We start from the raw sequence: 16530 nt of genomic DNA on the forward strand, positions 1-16530 counted from the left end.
GAAACAGGCCCTTCGGCCCACCGGGTCTGCACCACCCAGCGATCCCCGCACATTAACACTATCCCTTCTTCAGACAGGATCCTTGACCCTCTTGCACTTGCAACACAGGTGTAGGGGCGGGAATACCGGGAATACCAGGTGCAGCAACGTGGCTAGTTGGTCGGGATGCAAGGAACAGTATCACACAGGAGCTGACCCTCCATCCCCTACGTGTGCTGAACACAATGCCAAGACAAACTCCTATCTGCCTGCATCTCATCCATATCCTCCATTCCCGAGAGATGTGTGCCCAGGTGCTCCCTGTAGAGGTTGGTTGCAGAGGGTTTGTAGCCACGTCAACAACCAGACTCCTGAAGGGAATGGGAGTCCGAGGACAGGCCTTCCGGCAAGCCGTCGGGTCGCTGTCAGAGGCTGCCGAGCGAAGCAACAACTGGCTGTGGCTGAAGAGGAAAGACTCCAACTGGGCTGCAAAATGACCAGCAACAGGGGTAAAAACAGAGGGGAGCGCACCTGGGATACCAGGTATCGCTGTTGAGCCCTCTGGAGGTGTCATGGGCCTATCAACGAAACACCAAGGAAGTGGGGTGCCCATCTGATGACCCCAATGAAGTCTTTACCCCTACCCCCACCCAAGAGATTAAGAAGGTGCCGATTACAGTAGGGATTGTAATACCAAGTCCTATCAGCTCAATAGACAACAGGTGCAGGAGGAGGCCATTCGACCCTTCGAGCCAGCACCGCCATTCAATGTGATCATGGCTGATCATTCTCAATCAGTACCCTGTTCCTGCCTTCTCCCCATACCCCCTGACTCCGCTATCCTTAAGAGCTCTATCCAGCTCTCTCTTGAATGCATTCAGAGAATTGGCCTCCACTGCCTTCTGAGGCAGAGAATTCCACAGATTCACAACCCTCTGACTGAAAACGTTTTTCCTCATCTCCGTTCTAAATGGCCTACCCCTTATTCTTAAACTGTGGCCCCTTGTTCTGGACTCCCCCAACGTTGGGAACATGTTTCTTGCCTCTAACGTGTCCAACCCCTTAATAATCTTATACGTTTCGATAAGATCTCCTCTCATCCTTCTAAACTCAACAACCTATCAAAAACTTAACTCAAATTCCCAAAATGGATCAAGTTGCACTATAGAGCATTCACATTAAATTAAGTGGTTATATTTGATTGGAACCATTTATTCAAATCCTACAAGTTATCCCTTCTTCATTATTCCACTACTTCTCACATGTATTTCCTACTATTTCATATTTTCATTTTTGTAATTATTGTCACACGTTTTCTGGTTGCAGCATGCTGAGACAGTTCAAATTAAATTGAAGTCTTCAACTAACGTTTTATGAGCAATAAAGTTTAATGTCTGAAGAGCTACCATCATTGTGACGCAGGAAATTCGGCTGCCAATTCACAAACTGCCTCCATTTATACCTTGCGCTGCTTCGGCAAGGCCAGCAGCATAATCGAGGACCAGTCGCACCCTGGCCACTCCCTCTTCTCCCCTCTCCCATTACGCAAAAGATATAGACGTGTGAAAACGCACACCTCCAGATTCAGGGACAGTTTCTCCCCAGCTGTTATCAGGCAACTGAATCATCCCACCACAACCAGAGCCTAGCAACCTCATTGGTATCCTTGATCAAACTTTGCTGGCTTAACCTTGCATTAAACATTATTCCTTTTCATGCATCTATACACTGTAATGGCTTGTTTGCAATCATGTATTGTCTTTCTGTTGACTTGATAGCACGCAACAAAAGCTTTTCACTGTACCTCGGTACACCTGACAATAAACTAAACTGAACATCAAAATCAAAGAAATATTACTACACTGGCCAGATTTTAAAGATGTTGCTTCAGGAAAAATATCTCTAGCATGTGGAAGCAGTAGTGCAGCGGGTAGAGCTACTGCTTCTCGGCACCAGAGACCTTGCACTTGTATGCTGGCTGTGTGGAGTTTGCACCTTCGCCCTGTAACCACGTGGGTTTCCTCCGGATGTTCTCATTTCCTCCCACATCCCAGACATTCGGGTTTAGGTTAATTGGCCTCTGCAAATTGCGCCTAATGTATAGGGAGTGGATGTGAAAGTGGAATAACACCGTACGAGTTGTCCAAAAGACCTGTTTTCTGAACTACGCAAAAGAGTAGAACCAAGGAACTGCAGATTTATTCACAAAGTGCTGGAGTAACTGCAGATGCTGGTTTACAAAACAAAAGACACAAAATGCTGATGTAGCTCATCGGGCTAGGCAGCAACGCTGGAGAACATGGATAGACAACGTTTCGGGTCAGGACTGTTCTTCAGACTGATTGTGGGTGGTATAAGAAGATAACTGCAGATGCTGGTACAAATCGAAGGTATTTATTCACAAAATGCTGGAGTAACTCAGCAGGTCAGGCAGCATCTCGGGAGATTTCTCCCGAGATGCTGCCTGACCTGCTGAGTTACTCCAGCATTTTGTGAATAAATACCTTTGATTGTGGGTGGTGAAGGGAGGAGCAGAAAGAGATACAAGGCCATGGTGCAAGTTAAATAATTGAAGAGTTGCAAATTGCAAACTAAAGTAAAACTGTGCCATGGGACCTTTTACATTCATTTAAAAAATAGTTGCAACCTATTTAATATCTCATCCAGAAGGCAACCGCAACTCTTCTCCATGACAAATGTCAACCTGGATTTAAAGGTTTAGTTTATCTAAAATAAACACAAAAATCCTGGAGTGACTCAGCAGGACAGGAAGCATCTCTGGAGAAAAGGAATTGTCACCAGGAGAAGGTGAGGTTGCAGGACGAGACCCTTCTTCAGACTGAGAGTCAGGGGAGACTAGCGATATGGAAGGGTTCGTTGTGAAAACGAAAGATCAAAACAGACATTAATCAAGGAAATGTAGAATAGACAATAGGTGCAGGAGTAGGTCATTCAGCCCTTCGAGCCAGCACCGCCATTCAATGCGATCATGGCTGATCACTCTCAATCAGTACCCCGTTCCTGCCTTATCCCCATACCCCCTCACTCTGCTATCCTTAAGAGCTCTATCCAGCTCTCTCTTGAAAGCATCCAACGAACTGGCCTCCACTGCCTTCTGAGGCAGAGAATTCCACACCTTCACCACTCTCTGACTGAAAAAGTTCTTCCTCATCTCCGTTCTAAATGGCCTACCCCTTATTCTTAAACTGTGGCCCTTTGTTCTGGACTCCCCCAACATTGCGAACATGTTTCCTGCCTCTAATGTGTCCAATCCCCTAATTATCTTACATGTTTCAATAAGATCCCCCCTCATCCTTCTAAATTCCAGTGTATACAAGCCTAATTGCTCCAGCCTTTCAACATACGACAGTCCCGCCATTCCGGGAATTAACCTAGTGAACCTACACTGCACGCCCTCAATAGCAAGAATTTGGAGACCAAAACTGCACACAGTACTCCAGGTGCGGTCTCACCAGGGCCCGGTACAACTGTAGAAGGACCTCTTTGCTCCTATACTCAACTCCTCTTGTTGGAAGAATCATGTCAGCTTCCCCTCAGCTAACAATGAACCATTGTTTGGGGAGAGGACAATGTAGGGGGAAGATGAGGATGAGGGAGGGATCAAGGTCAGGAGAGGACAAGGTGGGGGTGGAGGGGTGGATGTGAATTACAACTCAGGCAGGGTGCAGGGTCAGGGAGGAGACAAGATGGGGGGAGAGGGGGATGTGAATGAAATTGAGGGAGGGAGGGAGAGTGGAATCAGGGAGGGGTGAGAGGACAAGGTGGGGGTAGAGGGGGGGCATGAATTATAACTGAGGAAGGGATGGAGGGAGAATTCAGGGTCAGGAAGGGACACGGTGGAGCGGACAAGGAGGGGGGGGGAAGAGATAGAGGTGTGAATGAGGAGGGGGCAGGTTTGGAGTCAGGGAGGGGAGAGGACAAGGTGGTGGGGAGAGGGGTGTAAATGAAAACTTTGAGAGGGAGGTTTCAGGATCAGGGAGAGGAGAGGACAATGGTGGTATGAGAGGCGAGGGGCTGATTTAAAACTCAGAGGGAGGTGTTAAGAGTCCAAGAAGGGAGAGGGCAAGGTGCAGGTTGGGGGGGGGTGGAGAGTATGAATGAAAGCTGTGGGAGGGAAGGTCAATGTCAGGAAAAGGACAAGGGGGGGGGGGGGGGAGAGGGCAAGGTGGGGTTGGGGTGGGGGGGCAAGGTGGGGGTGGGGGGGAACAAGGTGCGGGCGGGGTGGCGGGGGGGCAAGGTGGGGGTGGGGTGGGGGGGCAAGGTGGGGGTGGAAGGACAAGGCGGTTGTAAGGGGGGGAAGGGAAGGACAAGGTGGGGATGGGGAAGGGAAGGACAAGGTGGGGATGGGGGAGGGAGAGGACAAGGTGGAGGACAAGGTGGGGGACAAGGTGGGGGACAAGATGGGGGACAAGATGGGGGACAAGATGGGGGTGGGGGGAAGAGGACACAAGGTGGGGGGAGAGGACACAAGGTGGGGGGAGAGGACACAAGGTGGGGGGAGAGGACACAAGGTGGGGGAAGAGGACACAAGGTGGGGGAAGAGGACACAAGGTGGGGGAAGAGGACACAAGGTGGGGGAAGAGGACACAAGGTGGGGGAAGAGGACACAAGGTGGGGGAAGAGGACACAAGGTGGGGGAAGAGGACACAAGGTGGGGGAAGAGGACACAAGGTGGGGGAAGAGGACACAAGGTGGGGGAAGAGGACACAAGGTGGGGGAAGAGGACACAAGGTGGGGGAAGAGGACACAAGGTGGGGGAAGAGGACACAAGGTGGGGGAAGAGGACACAAGGTGGGGGAAGGGGACACAAGGTGGGGGAAGAGGACACAAGGTGGGGGAAGAGGACACAAGGTGGGGGAAGAGGACACAAGGTGGGGGAAGAGGACACAAGGTGGGGGAAGAGGACACAAGGTGGGGGAAGAGGACACAAGGTGGGGGAAGAGGACACAAGGTGGGGGAAGAGGACACAAGGTGGGGGAAGAGGACACAAGGTGGGGTGGGGGGGGGAGAGGACAAGGTGGGGGGGAAGAGGACAAGGTGGGGGGGGAAGAGGACAAGGTGGGGGGGGAAGAGGACAAGGTGGGGGGGAAGAGGACAAGGTTGGGGGGGAAGAGGACAAGGTGGGGGGGAGAGGACAAGGTGGGGGGGAGAGGACAAGGTGGGGGGGAGAGGACAAGGTGGGGGGGAGAGGACAAGGTGGGGGGGAGAGGACAAGGTGGGGGGGAGAGGACAAGGTGGGGGGGAGAGGACAAGGTGGGGGGGAGAGGACAAGGTGGGGGGGAGAGGACAAGGTGGGGGGGGAGAGGACAAGGTGGGGGGGGAGAGGACAAGGTGGGGGGGGGAGAGGACAAGGTGGGGGGGGGAGAGGACAAGGTGGGGGGGGGAGAGGACAAGGTGGGGGGGAGAGGACAAGGTGGGGGGGAGAGGACAAGGTGGGGGGGAGAGGACAAGGTGGGGGGGAGAGGACAAGGTGGGGGGAGAGGACAAGGTGGGGGGAGAGGACAAGGTGGGGGGAGAGGACAAGGTGGGGGGGAGAGGACAAGGTGGGGGGGAGAGGACAAGGTGGGGGGGAGAGGACAAGGTGGGGGGGAGAGGACAAGGTGGGGGGGAGAGGACAAGGTGGGGGGGAGAGGACAAGGTGGGGGGGAGAGGACAAGGTGGGGGGAGAGGACAAGGTGGGGGGGAGAGGACAAGGTGGGGGGGAGAGGACAAGGTGGGGGGGGAGAGGACAAGGTGGGGGGGGAGAGGACAAGGTGGGGGGGAGAGGACAAGGTGGGGGGGGAGAGGACAAGGTGGGGGGGGAGAGGACAAGGTGGGGGGGGAGAGGACAAGGTGGGGGGGGAGAGGACAAGGTGGGGGGGGAGAGGACAAGGTGGGGGGGGAGAGGACAAGGTGGGGGGGGAGAGGACAAGGTGGGTGGGGGGGAGAGGACAAGGTGGGTGGGGGGAGAGGACAAGGTGGGGGGGAGGACACAAGGTGGGGGGAGAGGACACAAGGTGGGGGGAGAGGACACAAGGTGGGGGGAGAGGACACAAGGTGGGGGAAGAGGACACAAGGTGGGGGAAGAGGACACAAGGTGGGGGAAGAGGACACAAGGTGGGGAAGAGGACACAAGGTGGGGGAAGAGGACACAAGGTGGGGGAAGAGGACACAAGGTGGGGGAAGAGGACACAAGGTGGGGGAAGAGGACACAAGGTGGGGGAAGAGGACACAAGGTGGGGGAAGAGGACACAAGGTGGGGGAAGAGGACACAAGGTGGGGGAAGAGGACACAAGGTGAGGGAAGAGGACACAAGGTGGGGGAAGAGGACACAAGGTGGGGGAAGAGGACACAAGGTGGGGGAAGAGGACACAAGGTGGGGGAAGAGGACACAAGGTGGGGGAAGAGGACACAAGGTGGGGGGGGGAAGAGGACAAGGGGGGCGGGGTAAGAGGACAAGGTGGGGGGGGAAGAGGACAAGGTGGGGGGGAGAGGACAAGGTTGGGGGGGAAGAGGACAAGGTGGGGGAAGAGGACAAGGTGGGGGGGGGAAAGAGGACAAGGTGGGGGGGAGAGGACAAGGTGGGGGGGAGAGGACAAGGTGGGGGGGAGAGGACAAGGTGGGGGGGAGAGGACAAGGTGGGGGGGAGAGGACAAGGTGGGGGGGAGAGGACAAGGTGGGGGGGAGAGGACAAGGTGGGGGGGAGAGGACAAGGTGGGGGGGAGAGGACAAGGTGGGGGGGAGAGGACAAGGTGGGGGGGAGAGGACAAGGTGGGGGGGAGAGGACAAGGTGGGGGGGAGAGGACAAGGTGGGGGGAGAGGACAAGGTGGGGGGGAGAGGACAAGGTGGGGGGGAGAGGACAAGGTGGGGGGGAGAGGACAAGGTGGGGGGGAGAGGACAAGGTGGGGGGGAGAGGACAAGGTGGGGGGGAGAGGACAAGGTGGGGGGGAGAGGACAAGGTGGGGGGGAGAGGACAAGGTGGGGGGGAGAGGACAAGGTGGGGGGGAGAGGACAAGGTGGGGGGGAGAGGACAAGGTGGGGGGGAGAGGACAAGGTGGGGGGGAGAGGACAAGGTGGGGGGGAGAGGACAAGGTGGGTGGGGGGGGAGAGGACAAGGTGGGTGGGGGGGAGAGGACAAGGTGGGGGGGGAGAGGACAAGGTGGGGGGAGAGGACAAGGTGGGGGGGAGAGGACAAGGTGGGGGGGAGAGGACAAGGTGGGGGGGAGAGGACAAGGTGGGGGGGGAGAGGACAAGGTGGGGGGGGAGAGGACACAAGGTGGGGGGGAGAGGACACAAGGTGGGGGGGAGAGGACACAAGGTGGGGGGGGGGAGGACACAAGGTGGGGGGGGGGGAAGAGGACACAAGGTGGGGGGGGGAAGAGGACAAGGTGGGGGGGGAAGAGGACACAAGGTGGGGGGGGAAGAGGACAAGGTGGGGGGGGAAGAGGACAAGGTGGGGGGGGAAGAGGACAAGGTGGGGGGGGGAAGAGGACACAAGGTGGGGGGGGGGAAGAGGACACAAGGTGGGGGGGGAAGAGGACACAAGGTGGGGGGGGAAGAGGACACAAGGTGGGGGGGGGGAAGAGGACAAGGTGGGGGGGGGGAAGAGGACACAAGGTGGGGGGGGGGAAGAGGACACAAGGTGGGGGGGGAAGAGGACACAAGGTGGGGGGGGGGAAGAGGACAAGGTGGGGGGGGAAGAGGACAAGGTGGGGGGGGAAGAGGACAAGGTGGGGGGGGGAAGAGGACAAGGTGGGGGGGAGGAGGACAAGGTGGGGGGGGAAGAGGACAAGGTGGGGGGGGAAGAGGACAAGGTGGGGGGGGGAAGAGGACAAGGTGGGGGGGGGAAGAGGACAAGGTGGGGGCGAAGAGGACAAGGTGGGGGGGGGAAGAGGACACAAGGTGGGGGGGGAAGAGGACAAGGTGGGGGGGGGAAGAGGACAAGGTGGGGGGGGAAGAGGGCAAGGTGGGGGGGGGAAGAGGACAAGGTGGGGGGGGGAAGAGGACAAGGTGGGGGGGAAGAGGACACAAGGTGGGGGGGGAAGAGGACACAAGGTGGGGGGGGGAAGAGGACACAAGGTGGGGGGGGAAGAGGACAAGGTGGGGGGGGGAAGAGGACACAAGGTGGGGGGGGAAGAGGACAAGGTGGGGGGGGAAGAGGACAAGGTGGGGGGGGAAGAGGACAAGGTGGGGGGGGAAGAGGACAAGGTGGGGGGGGGGAAGAGGACACAAGGTGGGGGGGGAAGAGGACAAGGTGGGGGGGGGAAGAGGACACAAGGTGGGGGGGGAAGAGGACACAAGGTGGGGGGGGAAGAGGACACAAGGTGGGGGGGGAAGAGGACAAGGTGGGGGGGGGAAGAGGACAAGGTGGGGGGGGAAGAGGACAAGGTGGGGGGGGAAGAGGACAAGGTGGGGGGGGAAGAGGACAAGGTGGGGGGGGGGAAGAGGACACAAGGTGGGGGGGGGGGGAAGAGGACACAAGGTGGGGGGGGGGGGAAGAGGACCCTCAAGGCCACTGGATGAGAGACGAGGGCACATATTGCCGGCCGAAGGAGCCACGCCGCAGCTCCCTGCCCGATGAGGCACCTCATCCCCATACACAGTGGGCGAGAGCAGCCGCGACCTGACTGTTGTTCGTCCAACCCTCACCTTTCACCACCGCCGCCGCCATCACCGCCCTCTCTGGAAGACGACGTCTGCTTGCGTGTGAGGTCACCAAAATGCGTGATCACGTACGGTGCGTGCCCGTGATGCCTGCTGGGTGTTGTAGTCTCAACCAGGAAGTTTAAGTATAAAGAATTATGTCTGAAGATTATGTCTGAAGAAGGGTCTCGACCCGAAACGTCACCCATTCCTTCTCTCCTGAGATGCTGCCTGACCTGCTGAGTTACTCCAGCATTTTGTGAATAAAAACCTTCGATTTGTACCAGCATCTGCAGTTATCTTCTTATACTAAAAAAAAAAAAAATGTATTATTATTACTAAGTTTAAGCATAAGACTTTATACTTTTATTCACAAAATGCTGGAGTAACTCAGCAGGTCAGGCAGCATCTCAGGAGAGAAGGAATGGGCGACGTTTCGGGTTGAGACCCTTCCTCAGACTGTTTAAGTAATCAGTTCAAGAAGCTCAGCAGATCAGGCAGCATACACAAAATGCTGGAGTAACTCAGCAGGTCAGGCAGCACCTGCTGAGTTACTCCAGCATTTTGTGAATAAATACCTTCGATTTGTACCAGCATCTGCAGTTATTTTCATATAGTTCAAGAAGCTCAATCAGTCTGAAGAAGGGTCTCGACCAAAAAAAGTCACCTGTCCCTTCTCTACCGAGATGCTGCCTGACCCGCTGAGTTACTCCAGCATTTTGTGTCTATCTAGGAAGTTTAAGTGTCAAGATAGACACAAAATACTGGAATAACTCAACGGCCCAGGCAGCATCTCTGGATAGAAGGGATGGGTGACCCGAAACATCACCCCACCCATCCCTTCTACCAAGAGATGGTGCCTGTCCAGGTTTAGAAACAGCTTTAGGAACGACCAGGTTTTGGAACAGCTTTTTCCTTACAGCCATCAGGCTATTGCTATCCACTTTGCTGCTGTAACACTGTAAATTTCCCCGGTGTGGGCCGAATAAAGGAATATATTATTGTTATTATTATTATTAATTACTACAACCTCCAATATGCTCTGAACTACATAGCCTTGGGGCCATTGGTTTTTATAGTTCTGCACTATTATTGCTTGTTTATTTTGTTATGTGTGCGTGTCATAAGGTCATAAATCATAAGTGATAGGAGCAGAATTAGGTCATTCGGCCCATCAAGTCTAGTGTGTGTGCATATATTCAAGATTCAAAATTCAAGATTCAATTTATTGTCACATGTACCTATACATATATGTGAGTGTGTGCGTGTGTATATAGCGTAAGAAAATAACTGCAGATGCTGGTTACAAATCGAAGGTATTTATTCACAAAATGCTGGAGTAACTCAGCAGGTCAGGCAGCATCTCAGGAGAGGAATGGGTGACTGAAGAAGGGTCTCGACCTGAAACGTCACCCATTCCTTCTCTCCTGAGATGCTGCCTGGTCTGCTGAGTTGCTCCAGCATTTTGTGAATAAATACCTTGTGTGTGTATATATATACATGCACACTTCACATATATATGTGTGTATATATATATATATATATATACACACGTGTATACGTATGTATATGTCACTGAAGTATTTTTCTCGTTTATTATAGTGTTTACAGTGTATTATGTCTGAAGAAGGGTCTCGACCCGAAACGTCGCCCATTCCTTCTCTCCTGAGATGCTGCCTGACCTGCTGAGTTACTCCAGCATTTTGTGAATAAATACCTTCGATTTGTACCAGCATCTGCAGTTATTTTCTCGCATTATGTTATGCATGGTCTGTTGTGTTGCTCGACGGCGACCGACGTCATCGCGCCGAGGCCCAGCCACGACCCCGCCCCCGCCGTTTATTGTGACGTCACAATGAGGGGCGGGCGGGGCTTGTGTGTGGTGGTGGTGGTGGTGGCGGCGGTGGGGTTAGTTCGCGCGTGCGCGCTTGCCCGGACCCGTCGGGCGTCAGGCGTCAGGAAGTCAGCGCGAGCCGGTGGGGGCGGGCCGGCCGGGAGGGGGGTGGGGGCGGGAGTGAGTGAGAGTGGAGAGGAGAGTTGTCCGCTAACTTCGACGCCAAAAACACAAACAAAAACATGACAGAGTTCGACGCCAACCCGTTCGCCGACCCGGTGGAAATAAATCCCTTTCAGGTAAAGGAAAGCTCCATCCCGCTTTCGTGTTTGTTCGCTCAGGGAGGTGGGAAAACGAGCGTCGGTTGTTCGGCTGGGCCTCAGTCGTTGAGGCGGATTCTCCAGCGAAACCTAACTTGCTGGAGGGGGGGGGGGGGGAGCGGTGATTGACGGGGCGCTCGGTCAATGGAGAGGCAGTCCGTGGCCTGCCCGGCCCCCAAAAGGGGCGGGACGTGGCCAGGCGGTTGATCAAGTTAGATTGGCGCGGCACAGCTTTATGCCTGTCGGACAAAACTTTAGTGGAAAAGTTATTGACGAAAGGGCACTGGCCTTCATACAGAGTCTTCATTGACAGATTCAGGCTTTTTTTAACCTCCTCCCTTCCCCCAAAACATTTAGAGTGTGAACCTGGCAAGGGTTTAAAGGAACTACAGATATGTAGCCATAGGAAACAACTGCAGATGTTGGTTTACATGTAGGTTTAAATTTTCAGTTCCTTCTCTCCAGAGATGCTGCCTGACCCGCTGAGTTGCTCAAGGATCTACAGCTGCTGGTTTAAACCGAGGATTGTCACAAAATGTTGGAGCAGCTCACTTTCAGTCTGAAGAAGGGCCTCGACCCGAAACGTCACCCATTCCTTCTCCCCAGAGATGATGCCTGATACGCTGAGCTACTCCAACATTTTGTATCTATCAAGGCTTTAAAGTGAAGCAGGAAACAGGTGCAGCGCACTCCTCAAGAAAGGCAAATCTCTGAGTTTGAGTAACGTCCACACCCCATTCCACCATGTCGTCATTCTTTTATAAACTAGAGTTGCTCTTTAAAATGAAGTATCATTTGAGATTATTTTTGCAACATATGAACAAAGCATTCAGAAATAATAACAAAAGGGGCAGGCATTATATCTGGAGAAAATCACAAAGTGCTGGAGTAACTCAGCAGGTCAGGCAGTATATCTGGAGAAAATGGACAGATGATTTTATGGGTTGGAATCTTTCTTCAGACTGAGAGTTTGTTACAGGCACTATTTCTGGAGATGCAGTTAGTATCCCTTGTCATCATTATTCAGCAGAACCCTAGCTTTTGTGATGAAACTGCCTTGAACTGAAACGTTGATTGTTTCGATCTCCAAAAATGCTGTATAACTTGCTGAGTCTTGGTTCTTTGGATTTTCAGCATCTTAAGTTTTTTATCTGCTTATTGATTGCCTGCTTTTGGTGCCAACGTGCTGCCTTCCAGCCAATACGTCATTACGTTACATGTCCTTATTCTTACCCTGCTTACCTTTTCCCATCATAAGCCATTGATTAGTGAATTGCCCTCCTCACTGTATGCTGGGCAAATACATTTCTCTGAACTTTGGATTTATTTATGTTTACCTAATCAAATGCTTTCATTGTTTAAACTTATTGCACACCTATTTTCTCCTTTTCTAGAGAAGACTGGGACTTTTTATTATTTCCTGATTATTCAATATCATCACCTTGTATTTTTTTCCATCTTCAATGTATTTTATGATCATACCTGTGTGTGGTCCATTTTATCTCATCACTCCCTTGATGTAGAAATGTTGCTGCATCCTTATTTACAAATTGACTTAAATTGTCCAGTTCTACTTTTTAATTCAATTTTTTTGTAAACTACCCCTAATTTATTATGGTATTTATCAAAACCATTATATGTGGACGTGTATTTCTGCCTCCAAATACCATAAAGATCTTAAAAATAGTATCAGTGTTGGATCTGGTGGTTTTGAAGAAAGTAAGACATCAAAGTTTTTTAAATTTAGTTACAAAGGTATCATCAGCGGGTCAGATAGCATCTCTAAAGAAAAGGAATAGGTGATGGTTTGGTCAAGACCCTTCTTCAGACCGAGAGTCAGGGGAAAGGGAAACGAGAGGTATAGACGGTGATATAGAGAGATATAGGCGTTGGATTAAATTTGACATTAAAGCACAAAGCTCTACTGAGAATGAAGAAATATAGAAACAGCTTAAGGAGGAAATTCCTGCACCTAGAGTCAAGGAATCTGAAACTACAGCACCATCATTGAATGATAATTCAAGAATTGGAGTAACATGATGATGTAAAGTAGAGCTATAAAACCAGGATCGTTGTTTTATAATTAATGCATTACTCAACATTGAACCACCTAGGTTAAGAAACCTGGGTGGTGGTGATTTTGACTTGGTACCAATAGGATGTAGGCAGGAAATTCTGGGTAAATCCAAATTTATTGAGGATTGAAGGAAGATAAAAATCATGAAATTCATAAATGGGGTCCTGGTTTGTACTCAAAACTCTTATGTTAGTGGTGATTAAAGCAAGAGTCAAGAGTGCTTAATAGACATATGTACCGACAATGGAACAGCAGAAATCTTACTTGGCCCATTAACACAATAATACACAAATAAATATACAATCATCAGTAATACAATAAATTAATGATCAGTAACCAGGCCCCATAATTGTGCAAAATCAAACTTCATAGTGCAATCACCTAGTTAGTGTTGTGCTGTGTTCAAGAGCCTGATTGTTGCTGGGAAGAAGCTGTTCTTGAACATGAATGAAGAAGGGTCTCGACCCGAAATGTCACCCATTCCTTCTCTCCTGAGATGCTGCCTGACCTGCTGAGTTACTCCAGCATTTTGTGAATAAATACCTGCGATTTATACCAGCATCTGCAGTTATTTTCTTACACTTGAACATGAATGTAATGGTTCTCGGGCTTCTGTACATCCACCTTCATGGTAGAGAGATGGGAGCATGGCCAGTATGGTGTGAGTCTTTTGATGATACTAGCTGCCTTTTTGAGGCAGTGCCACCTTCAGTGGTGGGGAAGTCAGTACCTGTAATGGATTGGACAATGTATACCACTTTCTGCAGCCTCCTGAGTGTTTGCGTTACCCAACCAGGCGTTGATGCAACCAGTCAGTAAGCACAGTGGGATTACAGAATTAACTGTTAGGTCTTATTGAGTCCACATCATAAGATTAGAAATTGTTCAGCCAGAGCTGAACACACTTCTCGGCATCTGCATACAATTGCGTCTTGCGCTTCTTGTGCGTGGTGGTGGAAAGATTGGTGGAAACAGGGCCGCAACGTGCACGCTCTGTCCTTGACCCCAACTGTTAAGTAATCAGTAAAAGCTCTTTGCATCTGGAGTAGCTCTATATTCTTCGATTGGATTCCCCAGTGAAATCATTGTCTGGGATTCTTTTTCCATTATTTCACTTCTCAGAATTTAGCAGCTAGGCTACAAAAATGGTTTTTGTTTGGATTTAGTTGCATATTTTCCAAGGTTTAGGTGCTTCCAGAGATGCTATACTTTTCCATTTAAAAACGTGCACATGTATTTGGCACAATGGATTGAAATTCTAGCAATGTTCGTACAGTGTGTTCAATTACACACTTTTGAATATTTATTTAACAGCTATAAGGGCAGTTTTCTCTCTTAAGATGGACTAAGGAGAAGACTTAAATTTCAGTTTCAATAGATAAGATTCTCCACAGCTGAGGTCATGTGACTTCCTACCCCTTAAAATGGCCTGCAAGGCTTCAAAATTGCTCTGTCAAAGCAGAAAAAGTGTAAAATTGGACAGACTACCCAACATCAACCTATGTACCAAATTCACATTGTCTCTGCTGACTTTTTTGTTGCACTCTTTTCTCCTCTCACCATACAGCCTTGCAAATTCCTTCCTTTCAGATACTTTAAATTTCATTTAAATAAATCAATTTAACCTTCTAAGTGAATTGGTAAATCTAATTTACATCTTTCATTTTTACATCTTTCCTGTAGTGTGTTGCCCAGAATTGGACACAGTGCTCCAATTCTGCCACAGCAGTGACCATAAAGGTTTCTTCCTTGCTCTCGTACTCCATGCCTCTGCTTATAATCAATTTCACAATCTGCTGCACCCCTTTCAGCAAAATATACACAGATGCTTGCTGATTTCTGTTCTGGTCTCTGCTGTTATAACAATCATATTTAGATTATATTGTCCCTTAGCCTTTCTATCAAGATGCAGTGATTCATATTTCTCATTACATGGTGACTAATTTCACCATGCTACCGGCATCTTCATTGTTCATGACATCTCAGCTGCAGTACTGAAGAGTGATCCAGCTGTTGCAATGCCGTTCCAGTACAATTTTAAAAACTGGCATTTACCATTGATGTAGAAAATTGCTCAATTGTTCTGTGAAAAGGATAAATTGAATACCTCAACCCAACCTTAGATCAAAGCATTGAATTTTAGAGATGAGCAAGTCTTCCTTTCACACAAAGGCAATACTTGATTGTAGCATTAAGGTTTCTTGATAAAACAGATTATGAAAGGAAAAATGTATGCTTTCTCAGACTGAATACAGTAGGACTAAGCCATCGTTCAGATGTGGGCTGATAACGTATGCCACAAATTCCAGGCAGACTCCTAATAATCTAATCTTAATGAACACCACTGAATTATCAGTAATTATCTTGGAAGATCCCAAAGGAAACTAAACTGGACTAACCACTGTCTTTGCAGATTAATGCATGTGTGGTATAGCTACAAGAGCAAGTCAGGTTGAGCATCCTGTTAAGGAGCTTGCTTCCTGGTACCACAAAGCCTTTATACCACCGATGTGGCATGATGTGCCTTGAAAATAGAACTCCAACACCATCCAGGGGAATGTTGAATTGGCAATCCATTCAATCCCCCAAATGTGTATTCCTTTAGTGTTGCACAATGACTGCTGTGAGTGCCATTTATAAAATGCATTCCTACGCTTTTAAGACAATGCTTTGTAATATCGCAAGAATAAAAGACAGCAATTAGGGATGGTCAATAAATGGTACCTTTTCCCATGATACCCACCATCCCAAAAAACAAATAAACTATTTCAAATGCATTTAAAGGGCGTTTCCTTACTAATTGAAAAAGTCACAGTTAACGCTCTAATTCTGTATCATTATTTTTCAAGATGCAGATCTATAAAAGTACAACTACACAAAAGAATTTAGTTAACTCCCAAGAAAGAACAATATGAAATTTATTTTTGATGTGATGCCATAAAAAGGTTCACTTTAGTTTACTCTTTATTTTACCTTTTTTCCTCTGTATTTTCCAACATACTGGTGAATTATAACAACACTGTGCAGGTTTAAGTATCCCAGTAAAAATAAATCACGGCTTTATGCAAACTATTAAGATTATGTACTGTCTACCAATGCAATCGTTGCACGTGGACATACATGTGAATTTGTGTCTGGCAAACTCAACATCTTGTATTCTGGTTGGGTCGTTTACTGGAACGTTTACTGTTCAATTTCTGGTAACCCGTGCTTCCCGGGTTCTCCTCTCGGGTCCCCTCACATTCGTCTCCCTCCCCCTTTTAGCTCATCCACTTCCTACACACGCATTACACCCACTCGATCTCCTCCCCATCTGTTGGTCACTTCGGCAGTTGTCTCCACCCCGCCTGGCTCCATCAGCCCTTTAGATAGACGCAAAATGCTGGAGTAACTCAGTGGGACAGGCAGCATCTCTGGATAGAAGGAATGGTGACGTTTTGGGTTGAGACCCTTCTTCAGACTGAGAGTCAGGGAGAGGGAGACACAGAGACAAGGGAGGCTCCATCCCCATCTGCCCTTTCCTTTGTCAGCTTCTGTCACCCTCCCCAACCTGACTCCACCTGCCAATCATCCCTCCTCCACCCATCACCTGACCGCACTAACACCTGTCTCAACCTTTCCTGTCCTGTTTTACTCCTCTTCACTCTGTCACGATGCCAATTTTTCCGGTCACCTC

General features: G+C 50.1%; 2 protein-coding genes across 4 annotated transcripts in view; one reads left to right on the forward strand and one right to left on the reverse strand.

The window, feature by feature from the left end:
• The window catches only part of mpi (mannose phosphate isomerase), a 32803-nt gene extending 22442 nt beyond the window's left edge, over positions 1-10361 (reverse strand). The window contains exon 1 of one of the 2 annotated variants that reach the window (XM_078429871.1): positions 10341-10361. In XM_078429871.1, coding sequence (XP_078285997.1) covers positions 10341-10359 — 19 coding nt within the window. In that variant the 5' untranslated portion in view covers positions 10360-10361. Of the gene's footprint in view, positions 1-8629; positions 8665-10340 lie in introns of those variants that run through there. The other variant, XM_078429870.1, reaches the window with a different exon arrangement.
• Positions 10362-10620: 259 nt separating this feature from the next.
• Positions 10621-16530, forward strand: part of scamp2 (secretory carrier membrane protein 2) — a 36906-nt gene continuing 30996 nt past the window's right edge. For both annotated transcript variants that reach the window (XM_078429748.1, XM_078429747.1), the window contains exon 1: positions 10621-10756. In XM_078429748.1, the coding sequence (XP_078285874.1) occupies positions 10700-10756 (57 nt within the window). In that variant the 5' untranslated portion in view covers positions 10621-10699. The remainder of the gene's footprint in view (positions 10757-16530) is intronic.

The sequence above is a fragment of the Rhinoraja longicauda genome, chromosome 38 (genome assembly GCF_053455715.1).
Source record: "Rhinoraja longicauda isolate Sanriku21f chromosome 38, sRhiLon1.1, whole genome shotgun sequence".
Lineage (NCBI taxonomy): Eukaryota > Metazoa > Chordata > Chondrichthyes > Rajiformes > Arhynchobatidae > Rhinoraja > Rhinoraja longicauda.